The 27065-nt window shown below is 44.7% G+C and overlaps 1 protein-coding gene across 5 annotated transcripts in view; it reads left to right on the top strand.

Annotated features, from left to right (window-relative positions):
- The window catches only part of NEO1 (neogenin 1), a 171594-nt gene that overhangs the window by 35687 nt on the left and 108842 nt on the right, over positions 1 to 27065 (top strand). For all 5 annotated transcript variants that reach the window (XM_041418780.1, XM_041418779.1, XM_041418778.1 and 2 more), the window contains exon 2: positions 17041 to 17358. In XM_041418780.1, coding sequence (XP_041274714.1) covers positions 17041 to 17358 — 318 coding nt within the window. The remainder of the gene's footprint in view (positions 1 to 17040; positions 17359 to 27065) is intronic.

Raw genomic sequence — 27065 nt, 5'->3', positions numbered from 1 at the left:
TTCCTTGTATGGCATCGGAAATACCACAGCTCATTCCAGCTGCCTGCCTGTAGATTCCTGCTGCTCCATGTATCTTGCTAGGCTTGACCTCACATGATCAATAGTTCAGTGAAAATTGATAGTGTGTTTTCAGCTTGGCTCAATAATAGATCAATGATTTGGGGAGACTCAAAATATCACCTGTACAAAATACTCATGGAAAAAAATAGTACCATTTACGCTGAAAAAATGATCCAGTAAGAAATGTGAGGTGGAATTGCAGGGCAGGATGCTGAATGTGCAGCTTTGGAATGAAGAGGAAAACATTTATGACAGATTGTGTCAGTATTCCTGCTCCTGCTGTGTGACACCAAAGAGAGCAGAGTTTGGAGTGGGCACAGAACTCCAAGGTTGTACTTCAGAAGATTGAACCAAGGTAGCTGTGAAGACAAAGGGTAGGTGTCCATTTGTTGAACTAATGAAGTCCAAAAGGTCTGCCCTGAACCTCCAGCAGTGGCCTTGTGGGAGCCATTCCTGTCCCATTCACCTGAAGCACCAGAGGAGTTCTCCAAAGCCTTTCCCAAACCTGGAATGCTGCTCCGTGCTCTTGTTTGGTGGCCCCAGTCCTTTCCCTTTGGGTCTCTGAGCAGGCAGTGGCCACATCCCCCTGCCAGCTGGGAGCCTGCCTGGGTGCTGCCTGACCTCTGATCCCTGGGCAGTCCTGCTTGGCTGCCTGGCATTAGCCAAGGGCCTTTTCCATCCTGGAGGCTGCAGTCCAGACCTATCTTCCACACATGGGGAGTAGTAGCACACCTTCCTCGCAGAGATAAACCCTATTGCCTCCTCTGCTTTGCTCTTTTATTCCAGAAGTGTCTTTGTGTATTAAATTACCAGTTTTTCAAGTCTCATTGCTAACTGTGAAATGGCAGAGAGTAGATTTGTCCCACCATCAGCCACAAGTAACAGAAGGGTGGCCAAATCCTGCCGTGGCACTCAGTGGTGGAGGTAAGCCTAGGAACTGTTCTCTCCTGACACTGGGATCACTAAGAGGTGGTGACAAGCGTGTGGCTAAAAATGCAGCTTGAATTTAATTTAAATTTAAGGTTTAAAATAGTGTAGTCTGGAAGGATACTCTAATTGTAGCTTGAAATAATCTCTTTTTTTAAGCCCCTTTGTCTTTCTTTAGTAGCTGCACCTGTCCTCTTTTCAAGGTTACTGGTGCAAGGTGGGAGGAGGAGCTGGCTAATAGGGGAAATTTGGAGTGAATGAAATAGAGGGGGTTTTGTGTGGTGACTGAAAGTGAGGGTCTGAGGCAGTTCTTAACAGTCCTTGGAGATCTGCAGTTTTAACCTTGAGTTCTGTAGTGGGGGAAGAGCTCCCATTTCCCATCTGATCACTTAATGAAGACTCAATTAGATTTTTGGCATAGCATTTAGAGAATGATCTATGAGTTGCATGCAAAATTAATGACATTTAATTTAATCGATGAGATATCAAAGACACCTTAGTCTAATAGTAAGTTTTGACCATGATTTTTTTCCCTATGAACTAAAAGCAAGTTCTGCAAACTTAATGATCTGCTCTTGCAGTGTTCTCAACTTGCTGCTCGGATCTGCCAGGCTTTGGTTTGGTGGGGTGGTTTGCAGCCAGCAGCCCTTCAGACAGGGGGGTTTGGTGCAGAAAGGACTTGGGACAGCTCATTGTGCCTTGTGGTTGTGGGACCTTGCTTTTCTCACTCACGTGTTCCAGGCAGAGCCCTCATTACAGTGTCCTTGCATTCTGTGTTTTTTCTGTTGTGTGGTCCTGCAGTGTAGCCCCAGATTTTCAGTATCTCTAGATAATTATTGTTCTCAGATCTCTGATTAAATGTCCTCTGGTAAAGATAGCTCACCTAGATTAGCAGTTTGAAGAGGTGGCACTGGTATCCAGAGTTACCTTTGTATCTGTTAACAGCTGAGTGGGGAGATGAACTCCCTGGACTGCAGACAGGCCAGAAGTGAGGCTTTGTGCTGGGAAGCCCTGGGCCAGCCCAGGTCCCCCTTGGGCAGCTCAGCTCCCACCTCCCTGAACAGGCTTGTGAGGAGCACTCGGATTGCTGGAGCAGCAAAATTAATTTGGATGCTGAAGTGGATCTAATACCATTTTTGGTTGAGTCTCAAATGATCTTGTCTATGCTGTATCAAAGCCCATGGGTTTATCAGCTGCCCTGTTGATAGGTGTAGCTTAATTTTTGCTTTAGACATCAGCAGGTACATCCATTTGCACAGCTGTGCTGATGTGCATGCTTTTATGTATAAATATATAAAAATAAGTCAGTATATAACTCAGTGTAAGATGTTTAAATGCTTGGGTTTGGCCTGTCTGCATCGAGTGCAGCTGGGGAGATGCAGGTGACCCAGCTCTGGGTGCCCAGATTTGATATTGTTATATAATGTCTCATTTCATAAGATTCCTGACACACTTCAGCCCGTGCCTTGCTGAGCTCTGGCCCATCTGCCTGCCCTGATTGTGGTTCCTTCATTTTTGTTATTGGCACAGACTCCTGTGACAAATATTTAATAGTCCCCTCATCCTCAGCCAAAGCAGGGATGAAGCCCTGCATGCATTGCTGTGGCCAGGGAGGAGGTGCTGCTGGAACTGAAGCTGCTAAGCAGAGAAGTGGAGTAATTTTACCCTCCCTCTCTTATTTTGTGTTTACAGAGATGAAAACAACTTCTATATATGCAAGTCATGTATTTGAAAACTTTAGGAGACAAAGTAATTACACTTTAATATTGGCTGTAAGAAATCTGTGCTGCAGAAAAACCCTAATCAAATAAAGGCAAAGCATCTTACTTTGCTTAATATTCTGTGATTTATATTCTCTCTGATGTGCAAGCAAGGTAATAGTGCAGCAAGGCAAGGAGGACCTCAGTCGTGCCTGGTATCGAGGCAAAGCCAGAAAATCCAAGAAAAGCAATGTTTTACACCAACCTAACAGGTTTTGAATTTAAAAAAAAAGTGAACACCATCAGGTTTTGTTTGTATTCGCAGAATGTACTGCTCAAGTGCATCACATCACAGATGCTGCTGCTTGTGACCAGTTCCTGACCTCCGTTTTCCCCCCTCCTCCCATAATCCCATCTGTAGCATGGATGTTCCTGTTTTGGAGCTGATGCAATGATTTTACATGCTCTTGTCTGGGACTTTTTCATGGTTGATGGTGACACAATTGCTTGCTTCTCCTGGAAAGCTGCATTTCACCCTTCTTAGAGCTGAAAGGAGCTGGTTCAATAGCTCTGTTTTCTGCTTGTAGCTCCTAAAGCAAACAAAAAACCCCACCACATATAATATGACAATTTTTCTCGTGGATTTTTTTTTTTTTTGTTTAGAAAGTGTAAATTACTCTGCTAGAAAATAGAGCTTCCCCTTTGTGATAGTCATCATGTACTGTGAATTACTTGAAATAAAGCTTTTTTTATCCCCTTAAACATAGCTTGGAAGTGCTAATGGCAGACTTAGAGGGACCACAATCTAATTATCTGATTATGCCGTGATTTAGGTAGCTTTAGGTTGGGAGAGTTTCTCAGGAGAAGGCTGGGCAGGCTATTTACATAAACCCTCGGAAGGGACAGGGAAAACGAGACCAAAGGAATTTTTAGCTCTCTAATGGTGTCTGGTGGTGGTCGGTGGTGGCTCTGTGGAGGCTCTGCCCTGCGGCTCCCAGCATTCATGGCTTTCTCTGAAAGGTGCTGCTTGGGCACTGGGACAAATTACAGCAGGAGTTCTGACAGGACCTGGGAAAAGCTGTGCTGTTACATCTTCTGCAGCTGTGTAAAGGCTTTGTGTTTTAATGCACTCCTATCGATGTGCAGTATTTAAAATAGAAAGCTTGTTGTGGCAGGCGCTGACCTTGATGCAAATGGGAAGGATGTGCCAAAACCATTAGGCTGATGCTGCCAGGGACCTCAGGTGGAGGAGAAAGGCTGCCCTGGCGGTATGGGGAAGGTTGGATTTAAAGGGAATGAACCAAAGACAGCAGTGTAAAGGTGTTGAGGTCCTCGTTCTGTGCTGCTGGTGATGACTGCTGACCTGGGACGGAGCAGTCACATCAGAAGTTGTAGCAACTCTCCCCAGATGTGCAGCTGAGGAGTGGAATCAGCCTGTGGTTTGGAGCTGGGCCAGAGTCCAGCTGAAGCGAGGAGATGTTTGGGGACCCTGAGGGGACACTGCAGCAGTGAATGGTTCCAAGGCAAGCTTCAGCCATGGCTCCATGTGTCTCTTGGTCCCTGGACTCTGGGAGCCAGAACAGCCCAGGTTACGTGGTTGGTGGCACAAACCAACCCGTCACTGCAATGACAGCTCCACACCAGACACTTTGTGTGGCTTTTACTGCTGGGTTCCTCAAAACAGATCTTTCCTAATGTTGCCATTATTGTGGCTTTGGGACTTTTAATTTGTAAATGCTTAACTAAAGCTCACACTTGTGATATGTCAGGAAGGAAATAATGAAAAGCCAGTTTGGGGGTGTATCTCTCACCATGCTTTGCTGCTGCTGCTCACACACTTCTTGCTTGCTCTCTTCTATTGTTGGGAAATTGTTCCTTGGGGAAGTTTGAAGCTTGGCTGGCCAGATCTGTGAGCAACCTCAACTAAATAGACGTGCTTGGGGCAGCTGGCTGGACTAAGTGAGCTCCAGAAGACTCTTCCATGCAATGAATTGCATTCAAATGATGTTTTGTGAAGTATTATCATCCAAAATTTTTGGTTTGGGCAGTGAGTTGCCATGTACGTTGCATCTGCTGTCCAAGCAGGTTGAAGAGGTTCTTACTGCAATAAAGGTAAATGTTTCTGTGGTGAAAACACTGGGATTTGATTGCAGTCTGTGAATTGGAGCAACTGTTGAGTGGTAGGTGCTTTGTGTGCTGTCTTGCCCTAAAAGCCCCTGTTCAGTAGCTCACACTTAGGCTCTGCCTGCCCAGGTGAACCTTTGCATCTCCCGGGCAGGGAGGGCTGACCAGGGCTGGGAGCAGCGCGGTGTGCCCAGGCCTCAGGAGCCATCTGCCACACGTCTGGGACTCGGGCATTTGGCACTGCTGCCAACAGGTACTGCTCTGTTTCTGTGGAGTCGTTACTTCCTTCTGGAGTTCTGTTGCCATAATTAGCCAAATTAATATTTCATCAGGTCTGTCTGTTTGTTTAACAGCTTTGGAATGAAGTGGTGTGAATGGAGCGCTGTTCTCTGACATGATGCACAGAGTGCAGGTCTGGGGCCTGTTTTGATGTTATTATTTCAACTGAAAAATTCTGCTTCGTGTTAAGCAGAGCAAAACCTTGCAGAGGAACCTTTCAAATAGCCACCCAGGTAGCTGTCAGTGCGTGCCAGTTCATAGCACAGCCAGGATTAGCCAGAGCAAAGGCTTGAGGGAAGCAGCAGATCCAGAACTGTGCACCCAGTAATACCCATATCTATATGATAATTCAGTTAATACATGCAGTAATTGTATTTCCACTCTTACATAAGTTCTTTTGAAACGTACTTTCCCACTTTGAAATAATCTGTGTTATATAAATGAACAGATAAATCTGTTTTTCCCCTCACATGTATAAAACATTTGCCAAGCTCATACTTGCAAATGTTTTTGCTAATATATTTGCAAAGCTACAGTTGAGCTTTTTCCTTCATTCTGACAAAAGCTGCGCCAGTCAAAGCTCCAGTGGTGCCTGGGAATTGGGGAGGTGAAGGCAGTAAACAGGGGAGATGAAAGGTGCTGCTTGTCTTCACACACTGCCACAGGAAGTGTTTTCATTAATGCGCTTTGAGGAGAGACAAGAATCTGTGTAAAGCTTTTAAAACTGCTCTTTCACTTCATTTTACTGTACTTTCAACTGAGATCAAATGGGGCAGGGATGGCTGTTCCACACGCTCCAGTTACAGCCCAGGGTTGTGTTACCGTCCAGCTCAGACAGCTGCAGTGCTTTGGGATGGTGTGGGAATGGCAGGGATACCCTGGGGCTTCCCCTCGCCCCTTTCCCTGCCAGACAGGGGGAGAGAACTGTGCACCAGCCCACTCCCCGTGGGGAAAAGGAGACACTGAGAATCAGGAGTTAAACTGAGCCCTTTGGCTCTTTTTCTTGTAGCTTTTCTTGGATTGTGAGGCTTAGGAGCACTCGGAGCTTAGTAGGAATCTGTTACAGAAAAAGCTGGGTAAAATAACACGGCTGCAAAGTTACAGTAAAGGATTAGTGCAATTAGATTTTTTTATAGATGTATTTAGAATACAAATACACTGTTAATACGCTGCAGTTGCCTTCCCAAAGTGTAGCTGCTTGATTTCTTATATAGAAAATAATAAACAAAAATCCAATAATTTGCTCTACTCCATGTACATTCACTGTACTTGAAATAATTAAGTTGCGGTAAATAAGACTTGGGGATATTTTGGGTTTTATTCCAGATAATTTTTGTGCATTTCTTGAGGAAGGGGCAGGAAGATTTGCAGATACTCCCTTGGGGAGGGAGTGCCCGTGGCATTGGTGAACAGGAGCAGCCAAAGCTCCTGTTAACTTACAAGTTAATGTAAAAGGCATTAAACATTTCAGGATCAATATGCAGAGCTCACAGCTGAGAGGATGAAAAAAAGCCAAACAAGCCACGGTTTGTTGTGGAGGTGGCAGAGATGCAGAGCTTTATCCACCACTCAGAGTAAAGAATGAGACTTGAAGGAGCTGTTGACTCCACAGTGTGTGTTCAAGTTCATGCTTAAACTGCTCTCCTGGTGGGCACAGGTCTGGGATGTCATTTCTTGGCTTCTTTTTCTAACTTGCATAGTTAAAATGGTGCTCATTTGAATATTGGAGTTGATCTGAATAGCAAAATTAAATATTATTTACATTTTTACCAGTTCTGAATTTGCCATGTCTTCCTGAAATCTGGTGCAGTAACACAGTGGCTTTGTAAGCCTTGTTATATATTATTTCTTTTATATGGCTCATTCAGTGATGATGCTAGTAAGATGTTTGATATTTTTGATGGGTGTTGTAATTTTTAAAGGGTCCCAATGCTGTGCTGTGGTCACTGACCAGAGTGGATGTCTTTGAGGGCTTTCTTTTTGCACTCTACAGCTTTTAATTTGGGCTTTGCAAACAGACACAAATCCTTATGCTCAGTGGAAGTCCAAGAAAACTGGGGATGCTGCTGGTTCTCTTCTTTCATCAGCTTCCCCAGGGTATTACCTTGGTGCTGGTGTGACTAAAATCTGCCCCAGTAGTCCATGTCATTGAGGGCACCTGCTGCATCCCTCCTTTCCTGTGACTGGTGATGTGCCTGTCATCCCCCTCTAACCCTTTCTGCTAAAAAGGCTCAGTTTGGGGCTCTCTAGAGTTGGCCAGCTCACTTTTACAAGAGTGTTACCAGTTAAATTTGTGAGGGGCAGGTTTTATTGCACCTGATTTATCCCCAGGTTAAACCACAACAGCACCTATTGAACTCTGCAGGTAACATTGAATTTTATGGGATAGAAAATGGTGTAAATATGTTCTTAAAGTAAGATTCTTGCTAACATTGTGGCATGTTTGTAGGAGTGTGGATGTGCATTGTTTCCACCTTTCTACTGTTCCTGTTTTTTCACTGCTGCCCTGAAAGATCAATAAACCCCCTCATTAACACATTGCTAAGGTTATTATATTTTTATATATTGTGGATCAGTGGTGTGATTGGGCAGTGCTTGGTAGGAAACCAGAGAAGGGAAGGGCTGTACTCAGTTGTGCTGAGTGTACAGAATTTACTGATTATCCCGATCTCTCTGCACTAGTCCCTGAAATTAGGGACCCCCGAATCAAATTCTGAACTCATATTTGTTTTCCCTCTCCCCTTCTTCCTTCCTTCTCTCCCTGGAGGCAGCTCCGAGGTGCTGGCAGAGGTTACTGGCTGTGCTTTCCCTGCAGGAGCTGTTGAGCCGAGGAACAAGCCCTGGTGTCCCGGGGCTGGGGCTGACTCTGGGGAGCTCTGCCGCTGTTGCTTCTGCCCTGGGTGCTCCCCAGCCTCTGCCCTGGGCTGCTGTCACAGGGTGCCGAGTTAAAGGGATTCCTTCTGCTCTGATCCAATGCTGCTGTTCTGTTTCCAGGTCCTCTCAGATATTCTTTGCTTGATCTGACATTAAAGGTATTTGTTAAGAATTTTTTCCTCTTTCATGAAGTGTGACAAAGAAAAGAGACTTTCTTTAGAAAGATGCTGGAAATGATGCTCAGCAACTTTCCATTTGATTCTTCCTTGCATCTTTTTTTTCATGTTCATCCTTTTTTTCATTTTATGCTTCCTATAGAAACCAATATTTTTTCTTTTCCTGCCACCCATTATTCTTCTTGTGTGGCTTTTCTGGCCATTGCTGTGATTGGAGCCCCCTGACTTGGTAACAGCATTCCCCCTGCCCTTGACACTTGTGAGCAACCCTTGGTATCTCCCTGGTCTGCCTGGAGCCCTGGATTGAAGAGGTGGCTGGGGAGGGAGATCATTCACTGAGTGCAAAGCTTGCCTCACTTAAAGAGCATCTTCAACTGAATTAGTTCTGTTGGGTGCCCCATAACCTCTTTGGCATCTGAGAAGTGGTAAAACTGCTTTCCCCTTGATGCACGGTTCTTGGATGCTGCAGCGTGTTTACACTTGGGAAATATTTAAGTAATTGGTTTCAGCAAATAATTCTCTTGTGATGTGTGGGGATTTTTTTTTTTTTCAGTATTTATATTCTGAACCATTTTTGAAATACCAGTCTGGCAGAAAAACCCACCCTGTCTGAAGCAAGGAATCTGCTCCCTGATTGTCTGGGTTTGGTTTGCAGACCAGCAGGGCATCTCCCCAGGGAGCTCAGCGTCTTGTCTGGCCTTGGGAGGGTTTGGGGAGCCAGTTCTGTGGGTCTGAGCAGGGTGGTTTGAGTGGAGCCCAGGCAGGGGGAGTAGGGCAGGATGAGGAAGCTCCTTGCATTGTGTGCAGTGTGTATTTTGAGCTTTATAAGTGGGTTTTCTGTTTGTCCTTAACCCTCGGAAAGCCACTCTCTTTCACATCTCTCTCTGAAGAGGTAAATTAGGTGCCTAAGTGCTCAGAAGACTGGAACTCTGGGAGAGGAAATCCATTACTCCAGGAAAAAATGGAAATTCCTCTTCACCTGCTGTAACAACTGTAGCATTGTCAGGAGCCAACATCTGGGAGCTATTTCTGGGGAAAAGTCAAAGTACTATTGTTCACCGGGAGGAACAGAAATGCATTTTCTTCCATTTGTAGGTGTCTTTACAGTGCCCTCTAGTAAACTTGTGGAGAAATGCTGGAGGGGTGTTTCTCAGCCCAGGTGGAGAAAATAATGAAAACAGGCCCTGGAAGAATTAAAAATTAAATAAATAATGGAGCTCTGGTCCCCTGGGGCTGAGGTGCTTTGTGAAGGAAGCACTGCTGATATTAAAAACTGATAGTTACTTGAAATGAGAGAAATGGCTTTATTATTCCCCAAAAAAGGGAAAAGTGGATAAAATCCTTTAAGCTCTCCTTCTGAAATGGTTACAAGAAGGAATTTTGCTGTTAGGACCTTCAGAGAGGTTTCTTCACTGACTTAATTCAAATACAGGGTGTTAGATGGTCTGACTTGCGTTTCCTTTGATTTATAAAAGCAAAATGACCTGAATGTTCCTTGCACAAGGTGAGAGGTTTGTGGGGCTCAGCTGCTGCATGAGAATTCCGTAAAACCCAAGGATATTTTTAAACAACCTGAAAGAAATCCGCGTTTTTGGGCTTAGTGCTTATAAAGGATGTTTTTTTTCCTGGCACACCAGGAGGAACAAAAGGTGTACCAGAAGTTGTTTTGAAGCACAGCTGGTAGGCAGCTTTTTATTTTCCTTTTTTTGAGTGTGGATTTAAGGCAAATAAATAAATCCTTGTGAGTGGAAAACAGTTTAAGGGTGAGAATTTGGACTGGACATGAGGAGCACCTCCTTGGTGGTGATTTTTTTGGGACAAGTTGCACAAGGGTACCACGAGAAGTGGTTCCAGGGGCCCTACTTCAGGTGAAGAGGGGTTGGTGCCATCTTTTCTCCTGCAGTTTTCCAAGCTGAACACAACTGCAGCCCCACAGTAAAGGGACAGAGAGGTTGTGACCTGCTGTGACAGTGCTTGGGAGCAGCTGAAGGGAGCCATGGCACAGCACCTGGCACAATTCACTGTAAATAACTAAATCACCTGTTCTAAATCCAGGTAAAAATGCCTGACTCTCTCAAGGGGTTTGAAAGGCTGTGGAACTGAACACCAGATAAATGCATCTCCGCAGACATCTGATCTTGGAGATTACAATCTGTGTTTGGATTTGGCTGCTGATCATTATCGTGTTTTTCTTGCCATTATTTAATAATATATGAGGCGATGGTATCACTTACAGAGGGAGTGGCTGGAGGAGATGCAGGGATGCTTCCTTGCAGTGATTTACTACAGACACACCACACTCTTTGGAGGCTTCTTAATTCTATTCCTGCACACTTTTTTAATTGGCTATTGTTTTAAAATATAATTTTGTGCTTGAGGTCCATCAAGAAGGTCAGTTAAGCCAACAGTAATTTGTTATTTAACAAGCAAAAGGTATCTGGAAATACTAACAAAGCTCTAAAGGCATTATTGCAAAATATGGCTTGCTTTGCTTGACTGGTTCTTTGTTTATTGGCTGTGCTGTCTGGATACTCCCGAGTTACTGAGGCCAAGTTCTGAACCTTATCACCTCTTTGTCTGTTACAATAATGCCATCTTTATAGTGGCTGTCTTGATCTTGGTGTTCTTGTTGGTACATGATGTCAAAAACCTTCTCAGATCAGTAGCATCATAGAGTCTGGGAATGGTTTGGGTTGGAGAGGACCTGAAGGATTCTCCATTTCCACCCCCAGCCGTGGGCACCACTATCCCAGGGTGCTCCAGGCCCTCCAACCCAGCCTTGGACCCTGCAGGGACGGGGCAGCCGCAGCTGCTCTGGGCACCCTGAGCCTCACCACCCTCACAGGGAGAATTTCTTCCACATGTCCTCCTCCATCCTGAAAGGTTCTCTCTCCCTTGGGGGTTTCAGAACAGCCCCTTCCCTTGTGGGCAGGGGGAATTTGGGGCACCACGGCATTCCTCAAGCACCATTGCTAGCCTGCAATTCCCAACCATGCTGGGGCCAAGAGGAGTTACTCTTTGTGGTGCATATCTTTGTTACAGTGTGTTAAATCATCAGAGAAGGAGATCTGCTTGAGCTGAAGGAGAAGGGAAGCTACTGAGTCTGGGAAAGTCTGGATTTATACAAGGCATTACTTACCTCATAATGTTCTGTCACTTGCTGTGCCAGGTTCCACTGTCAGCCCCCACTGGAGTTATGGAAGTACCAGCAGGATTTATACTGTACTCTGCAGTCTGGGGTAGCTCTAACACTCCCTCCTTTTTTTCTTGATGCTTAAGTGCAATTTAATTTTTGTCTGGTATAATTTGTGGGTTGCAGAGTCTTTTTGGAGCAGGAGCTGAAGAGGCATTGGGAGAACACAGTTTAGAAATGTGACCTTGGTTTTTGAGTGTGGTGAACTTGCCAAGCACTATGTGTTTGATTGGGTTTTGGAAGTGCTTTATGAAAGTAAAATCAAAAGATGTTTGGCTGATATATATTGCTGTTGTAGTTTAATTTGATCAGGTGATGTATAATCTCTATTGCCTATAAGAGAAAAATGTAATATTAAGCAGAAAATACATCTTTGTCTAAACATTGGTACATTGTACTATCATAGATAAATTTTGCTTATTGGGGAATGCAGAATGCTTCTGATGCTGTCAAGGACAATAAATTACCAAGCTGGAAATATATACATTTATTTAGAGATTACCACATGCAGCAATTTACCCACATAGATAACGTGCTCCTTAGCCATGAATATGTGAACAATACCACAGAACGAGTTCCCTGTGAGCTCCTGCTGGCAGCCTGCAGGGAATTGTTGGGGAACATCTTCACTTAAACTACGTCTGGCTGATTCTGGAGGCAGCTTTTTGTAATGATGTGGGTTAGGAAGGGCATAACACTGTCTTTAGGATTATAGAGGCCATTGGGAACGTTAATTAAATTCTGAGAAGCCTTTTAAAAGTGCAATCCTGCAGCCAGAGAGCTTGGAGCTTTTATCATTGACTCACAGTGTGTGAGAAGGGGCTGTCTAACAGTCTGATCAGGACTTGTCAGATGCTTCTGTTTCACATGTCAAGCTTGAAGGGTGTCATATCCATGCTCCTGAATTGCCTTGGAGTCAGAAGGACAGGTATTGCCCCCAGTGCCATGTCATTCCTCAGCTCCCAACAGTGAGTGATCTCTCTTCATCACAGCCTGGTTTGGCTCCTTCCAAACCAAAGCGTGGCGTACTGCTCATCAGCTAATTGTGATAGCAGCTTTTGGCTGCCTTAATTGATCATCCTGATTGGAAAAAGGAGTTCTGAAATGATACCTGTGCTTCGCATTTTCCTTCTGGATGGTTGTTACATTTGGTCCTTGTAAGATGTGCTGTGGTTTCTTTGCAACGTGAAGGGAAATGTGGTGTTGGAGCCCTGTGCTTGGGCTGCAGCTGCTGCTCGTCCTCAGGAGAACATCACGACTGAACACTTCTGGTGGCAGCACTGAATCCCAGTCAGATCTGTGGCACTGCTGGTAAAATCTCGAGACACATTGCTGTGCACCAGATTGAGGTGATTTATGTGGAGTCAAGTAGGACTGAGATCAGAGTGGTTCTGTCTGGAGTTATTTTCCTAAGTGCTGTAATTTCTGATGAGCTCGTGGCAGGCGGTTGTTAAAGGACGCATTTCAGTGATTTAAGGTGGATATTGTAGTGCTTGTGTCTTCCAGAAATTAACTGGATAACGAAGGGAAGCTTCTTCCCACTTGTGCAGCTGCTTGGCATTTACTGTTCTACACATTGCTCATCTGAAGCCTTATAAAGATGCACCTCTGCACAGAAAATGGTGCAGGACAGGCTGGAAGCACTTCATGGTTAAATGCTGTCAGATCACTTTGGGGTGATGGATTTTGTCTTCGCTGAAGCAGTGTCAGAACTGATGGTTAATTGTGAGAATTTGAGCAGAGAGAAGCTACAAGGAGGACTAGAACTTCAATAGTAGGGGGTAGGAATGTATGAAATCAGTTAATTGGGCATCAGTTCCTGGACAAATGGGTGAGGTGAACAAGCTGGTATTTCCCAAACTCAGAATCACAGAATCCTGGAATGGTGTGGGCTGGAAGGGAGCTCATCCAGTCTCACCCCCTGCCATGGGCAGGGACACCTTCCACTGTCCTAGGGTGCTTTAAGCCCCAGTGTCCAGCCTGGCCTTGGACACTTCCAGGGATCCAGGGGCAGCCACAGCTGCTCTGGGCAGCCCATGCCAGGGCCTGGCCACCCTCACAGTATTTAACCTAAACCTGCCCTTTTCCACTTTTTAGCCATTCCCTGTGTCCTGTCCCTCCATCCCTTGTCCCCAGTCCCTCTCCAGCTCTCCTGGAGCCCCTTCAGGCCCTGGCAGGGGCTCTGAGCTCTCCCTGGAGCCTTCTCCTCTCCAGGTGAGCAGCCCCAGCTCTCCCAGCCTGGCTCCAGAGCAGAGCGGCTCCAGCCCCTGGAGCATCTCTGTGGCCTCCTCTGGGCTCTCTCCAGGAGCTCCAGTCCTGGTGTTGGAGGCTGTTTTGTGGGGATTTTGGGCTTGTGTGTTCTAGGTAAACTTGTATTTGCTGTCTTTCACTCTCAGAGTGGTTGATGGTGTAAACTGTATTTGTTACATTTTCACACCACTTAGGGAAGAGCGAGGACGAGGTTTGAGTTCAAATTTGGCAGACTGTTCCGTGGAAGATGGAAATATTCAGAGGACCCAAGGGCAAGTTAATACCGTTAGGCAGGAATAATCAGCTAGTCTAACATTAAATTGAAAGTAGTAAGCCTTACAGCAGCTTCCAAGAATAGGATCTGGGGATTATGGTAGTCATGTAGTCAGCAGTGCCGTGCTGCTGAGCTAAACCTGACTGCCTGTGTGCTGGGATGGGCACAGGAGTGCTAAACCCGACTGGCATGGGCACAGGAGTGCTAAACCCGACTGGGATGGGCACAGGAGTGCTAAACCCGACTGGCATGGGCACAGGAGTGCTAAACCCGACTGGCATGGGCACAGGAGTGCTAAACCCGACTGGGATGGGCACAGGAGTGCTAAACCCGACTGGCATGGCCACAGGAGTGCTAAACCCGACTGGGATGGCCACAGGAGTGCTAAACCCGACTGGGATGGGCACAGGAGTGCTAAACCCGACTGGGATGGGCACAGGAGTGTTAAACCCGACTGGCATGGGCACAGGAGTGCTAAACCCGACTGGGATGGGCACAGGAGTGCTAAGCCCAGCTGCCTGTGCGCTGGCAGGGCTGAGTCAGGGAGCTGTGGAGCTTCCAGGACACAGAAATGACTGTGTGTCTGCAGCTCATTCAGATCTTGTCAGTGCCAGGGCATTCCGTTGTGTTTTGGCACATCTGGCTCCCTGCTACTGATCTCCAGAGCAGATCTGGGAAAAATAAACTCCAGCCTGGTGGGAACGAGTGAGATTTATCTGTTCCTGTTCCGAGCAGGGGGACAGACTTAGCATAAGCTCCTTGGCCAGTGTTAGCACAAATGGGGGCAGTGGTGTGTACCACCTGTGTAAGTGTGTGCAAAGGGGAAGGACTCCCTGCACCCAATGTACACCCATTCTACCCAAAATAAGATGCTGTCATCGAGCTGAGTAATCACTAGGTTGATGGAGTGGGAGAAATGGCTCTTTGGTAGAAATAGAAGATTATTAAGGTCAAAGGTGTACAAACCCTTCTTGTGCTGAATTGAGGCTTGAAGGTGGCACGAGCTTAGCTGGCTGCAGTGTGGTTCTCCAGAGTGCCCCAAACCCCAACTGCAGATCCTCTGAAACCAGAACAGAGACCATGTTCTAACTTCCTTCAGGCTGGGATGGAGTTATTCACCAGCCTTTCACATTTTGTCCCCGCTGCATTCAGTGCAGGGGCACAGTGATATCCTGGGACGAAGCAGCTTGTGCTGTATCTTCCCAGGGCTCTTGGCAGGAGTTTGGTACCTCTGAAGCCTGGCTGAGAATCTGCTTCCAATTCTTCCTCAAGGTTTATAATCCCTGTGGAGCTCTTAGGTCTTGCTGTGACCTCTCTTGGCATCCTCTGCTCTATTTGCTTGGGCACCTTGTTGCTTTCAGGGCAAGAACAGTTTTACTCTATCGATGGATTAGATCTGCTCCAATCTGCACTGGAGACTGGCAGGGCAAAGGAAAAGTTGCCATTCCCCTTTTAAAGGTTTTCTGGCTTTTGTTTGAAAAGCCAGAGTGAAGCAAAACTCAAACCAGTGTATTTTGTTCTCACAGGGGTCTAGATTTATTCTGGAAAAAATTAGAGAAGCCTGGAATTGAGGTGGGGGGAAATGCTTCCCTTGGAAAGCCCAGGCACTGTGCAGCTCAGCCTTTAATTTTGATAAGAACTTTAGGTTTCTGCAGCACTGGAAGAGATTATAGGGATAAAAAGGTCAAAGATTTTCCTGCTGTTCATGGCTCTTGTTTCTGCTCTGCCTTTTGCTGCTTAAGAGCTGACACTCAGAGGATTTCAGAGGCACAGAGAATCGAGAACATCCACACGTAGGTGCCCTTGTACAAACCACAGTAACATAAGCAGCTCCTAGATATTTAAGTTCTATTGATTTTTTGTTCTGTATATTTGGTTTGGGTATTTTTTTGGGATGTCTCCATTCTCGTCAAGAAAGATAATCCCAAGGATTTGGATCCCAACCTAACAGGTCTCCAGCCTGACTCTATCACTGGAGAAACGTCAATATTTCTAGAATGTTTTCCTTTATTTCCTCTTTGAATTCCTGAAGGTAAGAGAGCATTTGAATGCTATCAGCTGCCAAAGCCTCATTTATCTGTTGTTTCTTTCACACCACTCCTGCCTTATCTCCAAATTGCTGCGAATTGTGAGTAGCAGAGACAATGGGCTCTGCGCAGGAAGGCTGGAGTCCCTCTGGGGGGAAGCTGGAGGCTCTTTGGAGACCAGGCACTCTCTGTGTAGTTCGGTGATAGAGGAAATCACATCAATTTGTTAATTAAGGTCATTTTAGAAGGTAAATCCGATTTTAAAAACCCCACAAACAACCAAGCAATGGGAGAAGCTGCAATGCTTCCAGGACAGCCTTTGTTTGCAAGTAAAGGTCGCCTTCAGAGTTTGTGCTTTTTCCTCAAACCCCAGAATTATTCTGTGGCTTAATTAAACAAATCTCGATATTAAATGCATATTTGTCTTTCAGGTGGTCTTAAAATATTTCACTATTTTTTTTATTGACCATGAGATGAAATGGTTTTGAGATGAGTGCAGGAGTTTGTTATTGTTATATGAGCTTTATTTCTAAGGTGGGCTTTAAAAATGGAGATTTTCCCTGAAACCCAGTGTTATGCTGACTGGAAAACTGTTCTTCTCTGGAAGAATTTGTCTTCTGTTTTCTACAAATGATTAAATTAAGACAAGTCAAAGTGATATTGACACAAAATCGTTCTGCTTGACCAAATACACCAGAAAGTAATTAAAATTCACTTCTTAATGCAAACTAGATGTTAATTACAGAACTCTTTGGGGAATATTTAAAATGAAAAAGTAATCATGTTTATCCTGGGCTAGAATAGAAATAAAAAACCACTGTATGACACTTGCAAGATGTGTTAAGCACAGAATGGGAGACTTTCTGCTGAGGGCTGAAATGTTCTTGGTGGCTCCCAGTCTTGGTTGGGCACCCGCACCACAAGGGCCAAGAGCAGAGCACAGAAATACATTTTAGGGACGAAAATGCCTGAGAATCTGAGGGTCCATGATGTGAATAACCAAAGCAGAAAACACTGTCATACACACCAAGCTGGTTGAACGTGTTCTGGGGGAGGATGTGAGCGGTGCTTGTGCTCGTTACAGTGTCTTCAAGGAGGATGTGTTTCACATAAAAAACCGTGGAAAACGAACCAAAAATTCTGTGATGTTTTACAGAATCACTGGTGAGAACCTTCACTCCTTTCTACTTCCTGGTGGAGCCCCTGGACGTGCTGTCGGTGCGCGGGGCGTCGGTGATCATGAACTGCTCGGCTCAGTGCGAGACCCCTCCCAGGATCGAGTGGAAGAAGGATGGCTCTTTCCTCAACTTGGTGTCGGACGACCGCCGCCAGCTGCTGCCAGATGGATCTTTATTAATTAACAGCGTGGTGCATTCCAAGCATAATAAACCTGATGAAGGATATTATCAGTGCGTGGCAACTGTGGACAGCCTGGGGACCATCGTGAGCAGGACGGCGAAGCTCACCGTGGCAGGTAGGGCTCTGGTTTGGGAGTGTGGCTGAGAGCGTGGTGATGGAAGGTGTGATAGATGAGTAATGTGATGGGTGACTCTCACAATTAAAAGGCAAATATCATGTATATATGTTAAGAGAAGTTTTACAGATTTATAGTTAAGCTTCACCCCCCGCTTATCTTATTATCAGGGGGTGGCGTGGGTTTGAGACATTTGGGAGGGTCAGCTCCTCACTGTGGCAGCACCTGACCTCCAATCAGGATGTAAGGAAGTGATCTCCACCACTGCGCAGTGAAGAAGTCGATGGACAGAGCTTTGGGGGAACTAAAGGGTTAAAAGGCAAAACCTCCATTGTGTGGATGAGCACATGGTAGGAAAAATCCTCTGCTCCTGGTGCTGTAATATTTTCTCCATTCAGTCTTCTGTTGTATTTTTGATAAGGTTTTAATGAACCTTTTCAATTTTTGGAAGTGAGCATCGTTTCTCACAGAAAGGAATGCTCTGCCCTTGGAAAAAGAGGAAGGTGCTTCCCAAGGAGCACGAGCTGGTTCCATCAGCTCGGGGAAACTGGGACTGTGGCTCTCATTTTACTGGCTGGGAGTTGGCATGTGCTCTGTTCCTGTAAGCAGCTTAATGGGGGGTATTTCTCAGGAAACGCTGCAGATCAGGAAAGCTGCAATGAATGGATTAAGAGAAGTGTCAGGTGTCTGAAATCACAATGGAGACTTACCACGGCTTGGAAGGGGGAAGAAAACAGGATTTTGCTTTCTTTATGTATAAATAACCTTAAAATAACTCTCTGTGCTTGTATGTGGAGAATTAACCTGCTCTGTCTGAAACATTTGGGAAGCTCCTAACAGCAATGTGTACAATCCCTGCAGGACTAGGAGAAGGGTAGGGAATGGAGTCCTGGGGAGTTGTATTTTTCTGTTTCTTGAGTATCAGGTGTGAACAAGGAAGCCTGAAAAGTAACAACCAACCAAGTGCACACAATTTTCCATTAAATAGCCCAAGTCATAACCTCAGCTTCAGTGTTTTGAGTACCCTTTAGACTTGATAGGTGATAGCCTTATTTTGGGGGGTAGGAAGCAGGGAGGGAGTGAAGTTTGCAGGTAAAAATAAAGATTTAAGTCTGGGAAAAGTGATTTTTTCTGTCACTTGCTTGTTTCTCAGGGCTTGGTATTGTTAGCTTGTGTCCTGTAAACAGTAAAGCAGGAAGAGACTTGTAATTACTGAGTAAGGGTGAGACTTCAAAAACCAAACCAAACAAAAAACCCAAGGTAAACTAAGGCGCTGTAACTAGAAAAAACGCCTGTGAAGCGATTTCCCTTTGTTTCTCTAATGATGTTTGCCAGCCTTTTTCAAACAGTTTTTTTTTTCCTTTGCTTAATAAATGTCTCGGGGTAATGAATTCTTCCTGAGTGGTGCTCCTGCATCTCCCAGAGCTGCTGCTTCCATCGTTTGAATTCGGATGTTGTTCCCATTAACTTGGCTTGTAGCATTGTTGTGAAACATCAGCAGTGTCAGAAATAGAAAAATTGGGGTTTTATACCTTAAAAGAGTGACTTTGAGAATCTCTTAATGAGGAATAGATTTCCGAGCTTCTTGGCAATGAGGACAATAAAGGCAGTTCTCCCACACTTCTCTCCAGCAATTACCACCTCCTTGCCTCGCTGCTGTCGGGATTAATTCTGCTGCTTTCCACATGAGAGCCTTCAGCCTCCTGCCTCTGCTATCAGCCTGCTCTATATGATCATTAGGTGAGGTTAATGGGGTTAAAAATGAAGGTAAGCCAAAATGTCTGCTGAATTTCCACTTCCATTTTCTCCTATCTAGGTAGAAGGTACTATTTCAATTGATATTTTCTAAAATGATGGAATCTTTAAGAGCCTTTTAGTACTTGAAAAAGAACCCAAGTACTTGTGGAAAAAAAAAAAAAGAAACCCAAGAGCCTACTTAAAAAAAACTCACAACAAACAACAATGCAGTTCTGGTGAGGTTTTTTTTCCCCCAAAACATCTTAGGTAGAAAACAGAACAAATACAGTCTAGCCCAAGACAATGAGGACCTTCCCCACACAACAGTTGCCCCCTTTGGCACACATTGGCCTGACAGCTGTGTGTTAAGATTATTGATTAATTCCATGCAATAAAAATGGTACTTTTATTGCCCACAACTAGAGGAAACAGTGGTGACACATGTTGTGCTTTGCCTTTTGCCATCCTGTGCTTTGGAAAGCTGCCCCAGAGCATCCCCTGGCTGCACTGCTGCACAGGCTTTGGCAGATGTGGGTGTGTGAAAACTGTTTACCACCCCAGACAAGTGCCAGGAGCTGGGCAAGACCATGCTGAGTTTAATCCTCTTGTAGGGGAAAAGGCACTTTGGTTGCTGAAGGCTTTGGAATAAGAGGTGGAATATTTAAATTCTGGTTTAGCCTGTTGCTTTTCTTGTCCTCATTTGCATCCCTTAGTTTTAACAGTGGTTTTTAATATTCCTCCCCACTCTTTGTTTTAATTGGCAGCTTTCAGGCTGTGGTGAGCATGGGCATTGTTGGCATAGTAAGGGCTCCCCTTGGCCTCAAAATTCCAGTGGCAGGGAGCAAATTCCTCTCTTAATTGAGCAGTGGTTCCTCTGCTGTGTGTGAGTGTGGTGCTGCCATGCACCTGATCTCTAAAAGGACACATTGTGTATGAAGTGTGGGTTGCATGTTTTAAGAGCTTCTTACTCATTAAATAACTCTTAAAATGACAAGCTGTGGTGTGTCACAGAGTCCTAGTTTGAGGGATCTCAGTTTTTTGGGTTTTGGAATCTGCAGCTCTTTCGTTGCTGTAGGGTGACAGTGGTTTGATCAGTGAGCCACTGTATGAAAAACTCAACCCAAAACATTCTGTGAGTGCCTGGGCCTGGAGTGCTGAGTCAGGGATTGAAGGAAATGTGTTAGAGACAGGCTGGCTGGGCTTCCACCAGTTTGTGTTTGACCCTGCTCTGAGCCGTGCAGGGGAGTGGGTCATGGCAGCTTCGCTGCGCACCTGGCAGCGTGCCCTTAAAGGACCTTCTCCATGTGCGATGATCCATGAGGAGACTTGGGCTTCTGGAAGGGTGAGGATCAAGAGGTCCTGTGGCAACTGAGCCTTGTAAAGAAACTGAACTTTGCTGCCTTTAGATTTCAGAAAGTCAGAGGACGTGGTAAAATATTCCGTTGTGAGGAACACTTGAATTAGTCTGTAACTTGAAATTGTGTTCTGCTGCTACACCTTGGTAGGAAAGTGTTTGCTGTTCTGCCAGGCTTGTCTTAAAAATCCTTGATTTTTAAGAACTGCAAACAACAATAAATGTTAGTTTTCTTTAATGAGCAGCAGTTTGGGGATATGAGTATCTCTTTCCCATTCAGTGTGAGCCTTCACATTTTGGTTCCTTCAAGCAAATGAAGAAACTGTCATCACCAGTTTCTAAGGGCAGTGAAGGGAGAAGGTGGTCGTACAGTCCATGTAATGTGTGGGATTTCCCATTGTTATGATGGATTTGAAACAGGGAAAGTCAAAGGAACTGCCTAATTTATGTAAAGCCACAACACTTTAATCAGTGCCTTGGTACACTATGTTTTTTAATTGGCTTTTGAAATGCAAATCTGTCTTTGATACTTAAGTGCTAGTTAGATCTTAAGAAGGGTAGGGGGTTTGAAAAAGCTGCTGTAAAACATGGATTAAAAATAGATTTACAAAGTTTTGGAGATCTGTGTCTGTAATTCATCTTGGAAAAATAAATATGTATGTATTTTAATAAAAAGTGTAATGACATGAGCTGAAAATATTCCCAGGATGAGCTTTCCCCAGTCACTGGTTACTGTGGCTTGGTTAAAGCTTTTATTAAGAGCACAGATACATGAGGATCTAAAAGTTGGGAAGTGTGACAGGGGCACTGAGTTTGATCATGCAGATTTATTTGCTCTGTAAATCCATTTCAAGACTGCTCACTAAATTATTTGTTTCACCTCTTGTCATCTCCTTTCCCCAAGTGAATCTAGCTGTTTTTCTTCCTCTTCTTCCACTTGTCCTTGCATTTGATAATTCTTGGCTTTGAGCTTTGTGTCATTTGCTTGGCTGTGATGAGGCAGCTGTGGCACTGCCTTGGTACAAACTTCAGGTGTGTTTGAGTTACATTAATTCAGAAGCACTTGCTGATAACTTCTGACTTGTTTTTTCTCACCTCAAATAAATAATCTACTTGAATTATTATTTCTCATTTAATACTCACAGAAATTTTATTTTCAATCCTTCATTTTGTGATTACTTTTAGAAAAAGTACAGACAAATCACTTCTGTTAAGAAATTCTCCTGACATGTAATATCGAACTCTAAAATGGTTCAGAAGCCAAAAGGATTTGATATGTGCTTAGTAGAAGTGTAGTATCTCCTTTGGAACCATTGAGCACATTGCAGGGGCAGCACAGCCCAGGAGGAGGATGTTCCTGAAAAGTGACTCTGGAGATGCCACAGTGAAGCTTCATGTGTTGCTTTGTGTTGAAACCTTGGGAGACTTCCTGCTTTTCCACTTCAAATTGGGCATGCTGGAGTGGGCCAAGGCCCACCATGTTATACTTGGAAGAAGGATTTGGAGTAATTCCAGCCATAGTGAAGCTCTTTGTTCCTGAGCACGGTGTTCTCTGCTCTGCTGACCTGGGTAAATCCCCTTCTGCTGGTGCATCCTGCCCATCCACGGCTCCTCCAGACTGCTGTGCTGGGGCACAGGGCTTGGGGCAGCTCACTGACAGAATGGGCACTCTCAGAAATGCACCCAAAGCTCCTGTGGCTGTTCTCTGCGTGGGGCCAGGTGTCCCCAGGTTGCTGTGACCGTGCCAGGTGTCACACAGGCCCTGCAGGGAGGAGGGACCTGCCCTCGGTCAGGTTTCGCTGCTGAGAGCTCCTCCAGACATGACATAGAGGGAATGGACTTGGCTTGGGAAATTGCTCCAGATTTTAGCTGACCACATTGCCTCTTCAAGATTTATTTGCATTTTGCTTGTGTCCAGCTTGGAGCTTCCAAAGTGATGAGTAGGAGGGCTGCAGGAGGCCTGGATGGGCAGTGGTGGTCCCTGGGGCTTGAAGGAGTTAATTGAGTTCTGAGCCAGGTGCTGCCAGGGTCTAATCCTGCTTCTGGTGCAGCTCATGACACCAGCTCCAGATCTCCATGCTTTGCCTTTTCTCCATGGGCAAATAAAGAATTTTTCTACCATAAATTTAAAGTATTACTTGTTATAATGCACCAAGGTGCTGCAAATGAGGAGGGCAGGTAGAGATAAGGAATTCTGTATCCATTACAGGCTCTGGCTGGTAGGCAGTGGGTGAAGTTGTGGCCAAGGAATCATTATCCAGGCCATTCCCTGAGCACAGCCTGTGGGAGGGAGCAGGACCTGGAGGGTTTGGGCTGGCAGTTCAGGGTAGAGCTCTGCAAAGCTCAGCAGCAGAGGTGTGCTGCGTTTCCTTCTGGTGTGTTAGAGTGCTTAGCTATTGAATATCAATCACCTATTTCTGTATAAATAGTGGTGAATAGATTAGGATTTTTTTCAAACATTAATTTGAGCTGAAATTTTATCTCTGCTTTTTTTAACATAACTACAAGGAGCTGCACGGAAGCAGCCAGATTAATTGGTTCTGTTTGCTCATGTCCTCTGAGAAGTTTGCCAAGCTCTAAAGATTACAGCTGAGCAATGTTTTATTTCTCACTAGACTCTATGTGCCATCCCAAAGTGAGAGAGAAGCTCAGGACAAACTGTCCCAGCTCTGTAGAGATGGGGCTAACTTAGAAATAACAGCACATTTTTATCCAGGATTGCACATTTCCTTTAACAGCAAGGAGAAAAAAGTAATCTTGATCTGATCTTCGTGAATAAAGAACATTCTGTATCTTGGAATTGGAAAAAACCTCAGAGCAGAGATACTTCAGAGGAGGGTGCTTAAGAGCACTTAGCCAGCAAGTGACATGGGTGATAAATTTTCCTTGCAGAAATATGTTTTTCTATGAAAAAAGCATCTGTGTTTTTCATAAATTGGCTTAGATCAAAATGCATTTCTCCATGACAGGTAAATGGCAAAGGTGGTTTTAACACAACTGCAGTTTGTACAGATTCTGTCAGCTGTTACTGAAAGTGTGAGAGTTTAGACACTTAAGACAATAAATACTCTGCTATTTGTCATTCTCAATTCTTGCAGTTCACATTTGTACAGTTAAAGTAGCAAAGAAAATCTATGTGAGCCTTTGAACTGGTCTGCAGTTCTTGGACTGAAGGCAAAGGTCCAGGTTCAAAACTATTATACATTTTTAGTCTCAGATTGGGATTTAATACCAGAGCCTCTTTCCATGTCCAGGGCAGAGAAGGGCAGGACTTGCCTGCAGCTGGATTACTACTGGAATCCTGGGGAAAGCCCACAGCAGGGAATGTGACCTGCTTGTTTTGAAACTCTTCATTGACATCTAATGACCAAGTCAGAGCCCAGGTGAAGAGACTCTTAATTGCTTGCTTGAAACTAGTTCCTATTGAGAAACACAGGTTTTCTGGAGCTTATGTTTCAAGTTTATTTCACCTTATATCAGACCAAATCCAGCAGCTCATTGTGACTAATACTATCCCTGTCCCAAATTCTGTGGGTCAGTGAGCCAGTTAAAGCTTATTTGTGCTTGCTGGAGGGTGACAAATGCTCTGCTGAAGCTGGAGCAGAGGGGCACAGGGAAATGTGTGGCACTCGTGCCTGAGCTTCCTGCTTTGGTAATGATGTAATAGTACTGCTCAGAAAAAAACCCCATGTTTTCTAGACTGAAATTCAAGTCCCATGCAATGTAAGTCTTGTAATTAGCAGAGGGAATATCCTTTGTGCATTTAGTTCATGGGCAAAGTCATGTTCATGTACTACAGAATAATATAAACTTGCTGTAAATCATAAGAAATGGGAGCTCTTTGCAGCATATGTTCCATCTTGACCTTTGCCTTTGAAAATATGGCAGGTGATGGAGTTAATCTGTGGAGAAACAGGAATTTGGTGGAAGGGAGCTGGGGCCAAATCCCTGAAATCCTGTGAGCTGACGCTCGGCTGCGGGGTCTGGATGGTGAGACAAGGACAAAGTGACACCGTACTGATGGTGCATCAACACCCCTAAACAAGAAACTTGGCTGAACTTTGTTTAGATTGGATTCTCATTTGTTAATATTTTGACTCGGATCAGATTTTTCCCTCTCTCTGCTCTGCATGTCAGCACCAGCAATCCCTGTGTAATTCTGTTTGACAAGTTAGCGCGGAGCTTGCTCGGAATCCCGAGCTGTCAGCGGAGTGATGGTTACATCTGCAGCCTGTGCTCCTCACTCCCTGCCTGCTCCTGTGCAATCAGCAAGAGATTTCAGCTTTATTAGTCCACAGTGAAGGCTCTGTGTGCTGACATTGTTCAGGTTTCTGACTGACTCAATATTGCTTTTTGAAAACGATAAGAAGCTGTGCTATTGCCCCAAGTGAAGGGTGACACAAAAGCAGCAAGGGTAAGAAGTATCAAGGCACAAGTGTATCTCTGATTAATGTTTTATTTTTCTGTAACAAAAATTCAAGATGAAGTTCAATGACCCTGAAAAGGAAACAAGATGGAGGAAAAATATTTTGAATAAGGAAAAATTAGGTTATGACATTTGCGAGGGCTGAGTTCAGTGAGGCTAGTTCTTGCTAACATTCTTAAAAGCATAGGGTATGTTTCACCCTTCACATAAGTACACTGGGAATAAAGATGTTAAAAATTGTTAAAACTCTCCAAGTCCTAGTAATTTGCATATAGAAACCCCTGTTGGGGGGAACATGGGTAAACATCTCTGGATAATTTGTGTTTCTGTAAAGGTGTTGCTCTTCCTTCTGTAACAGCTTCTGAAGTCAGCCCTGGCTTAAGTGCACTGTCAGTCTGCTCTTAAAAACAGAGCAAAAATTAGGCAAAGAAAGGCTCTGTTGTGAAGAGACCTCTAAAAACCTGTTCCTGATCCTCTGCGGTTTATGGCCAGCAGCTGGAGGGGTCAGTGGTGTGCTGATGCCACAGTTTGCAGTTGTACAGCTTTTAGTGTTTGCCTTTACCCTGCCACGCACCCTTGGTGTCTCCAGACACCTCCTTCAGCTGCATGTTTGTGTCTGTAAAAGTTCTTCGTGCTTTGTTTGTCTGCTGTTCTGTCAGCCTTCAAGCACCCTGGTTTTGGGGCTTTCTTTGCCATTCACACATCCCGAGGAGTTTGCAGTGAAATTGTTGGTTATTTCCTGTCTCTAAATGCCTGTTGTCAGGTACCAGCTGTCTTTGTCACTGTCTATAGAGTTGCATGCAAAAGTTTTTCAGATCTTTCCTTTCTTCCAGTTTTGTGATAAATTTATCCTGACAGTCCTCTCTGTGCATTAATCTTCTTTGAATAGCTTGTTCACATGAGCTTCCGTAATTGATAGCCTCGCCTGGAACTAAAATTATTTAACCTGTCAAGCTCTTTTCTTTCACCACAACCCTCGGATCTTATTCTTCTTTTGTTATGGCTCTCGATTTTGTTTTAGAAAGAGTAATTGTGAGCCTGTAGGGTTCTTATTTTTAGGCAGTCTGTTGATGAACACGACCTGAAGTTCCTTAAATGATGAGGCAATCTGTGTGCCTTATCTTTAGGGCTTCTCTTGAAATCCCACAGGGGTTTCATTGGTCTTGCTATTAGAATGATCTTCAATAGCAGCAAATAAATGACTCCCTGGTTTGCATGCCCTCAGTTCATTTTTTCTGGCATTGGAATGTTGTTTTAGCTGTTTCTTGGTGTCTGTGGAAGTCAGATTCATTGGCTGCTGCAGCTTTTCCTGCTGCTGCTGGAGCTTTTGTGTTGTTTGGCCATTGAACTGCCAGTCCTGTCTCTAATTTTCATGATACTATTTCACCTCTTCCATCAGAAGATCTGTTTTTTTGGTCTGTGCCATTCCTTGCAGCACTTCTTGAGCTTAACCATGTGCTATGGACAGACATCCCCACCTCAGTCCCACTGCTTTTCTTGTAGTTGTGGTTGTCAGTAGTGACTTCTGTATTTTTGGGGATCTTCTTTCAGTGATTTTGTCGCTCCTATTTAATTCCTGGTATAATTTATTGATCTCCCCTAGTTATCACCTAACTAGAATTTGGATTTGCTTGTTTTGCCAGGTAGAATATCATATTACGCTGATGTGTTTTCCTTGTCCAAAGACCCTCTAAAAGCTTTGGATGTGTAGTAGATAAAAGGGAGGAATTGTTCCTTGTGAGGGTGCTGAGGTCCTGGCACAGGGTGCCCAGAGAAGCTGTGGCTGCTCCTGGTTCCCTGGAAGTGTCCAAGGCCAGGTTGGCCAATAATTTCTGCAATATTTTGCTATTTCTCACTATGTTTTTTTGTGGACCTTCCCCATGTCATCAGATAATTGAGCTTGAAAGGGGCCTTGGGACATCTGGGGTTCAGTTGCTTGTTCAGAAGAGCTCTGAGGTGCCACCAGGTCACTCGGTGTGTCATTGTATGTGACAGTACCTGTGTCTGTGTGTGTTACTGATGTGTCCAGTGACATTTGCCTCTCATTCTGGCCAAGGGACACTGTTTTTAATCAGTACATACCATGTTGTCCATGCTGTCATGGCTGTGTTTAACCAGGTCAGGATTCTTGTTATGCACTGACATTTCTCATTTGTGTTCTGTATTCCATATACTTCCCACCTCTATTTA

Source organism: Onychostruthus taczanowskii, unplaced genomic scaffold (genome assembly GCF_017590055.1).
Source record: "Onychostruthus taczanowskii isolate IOZ18803 unplaced genomic scaffold, ASM1759005v1 scaffold6, whole genome shotgun sequence".
NCBI lineage: Eukaryota > Metazoa > Chordata > Aves > Passeriformes > Passeridae > Onychostruthus > Onychostruthus taczanowskii.
This window is presented reverse-complemented; position numbering and strand designations above follow the sequence as displayed.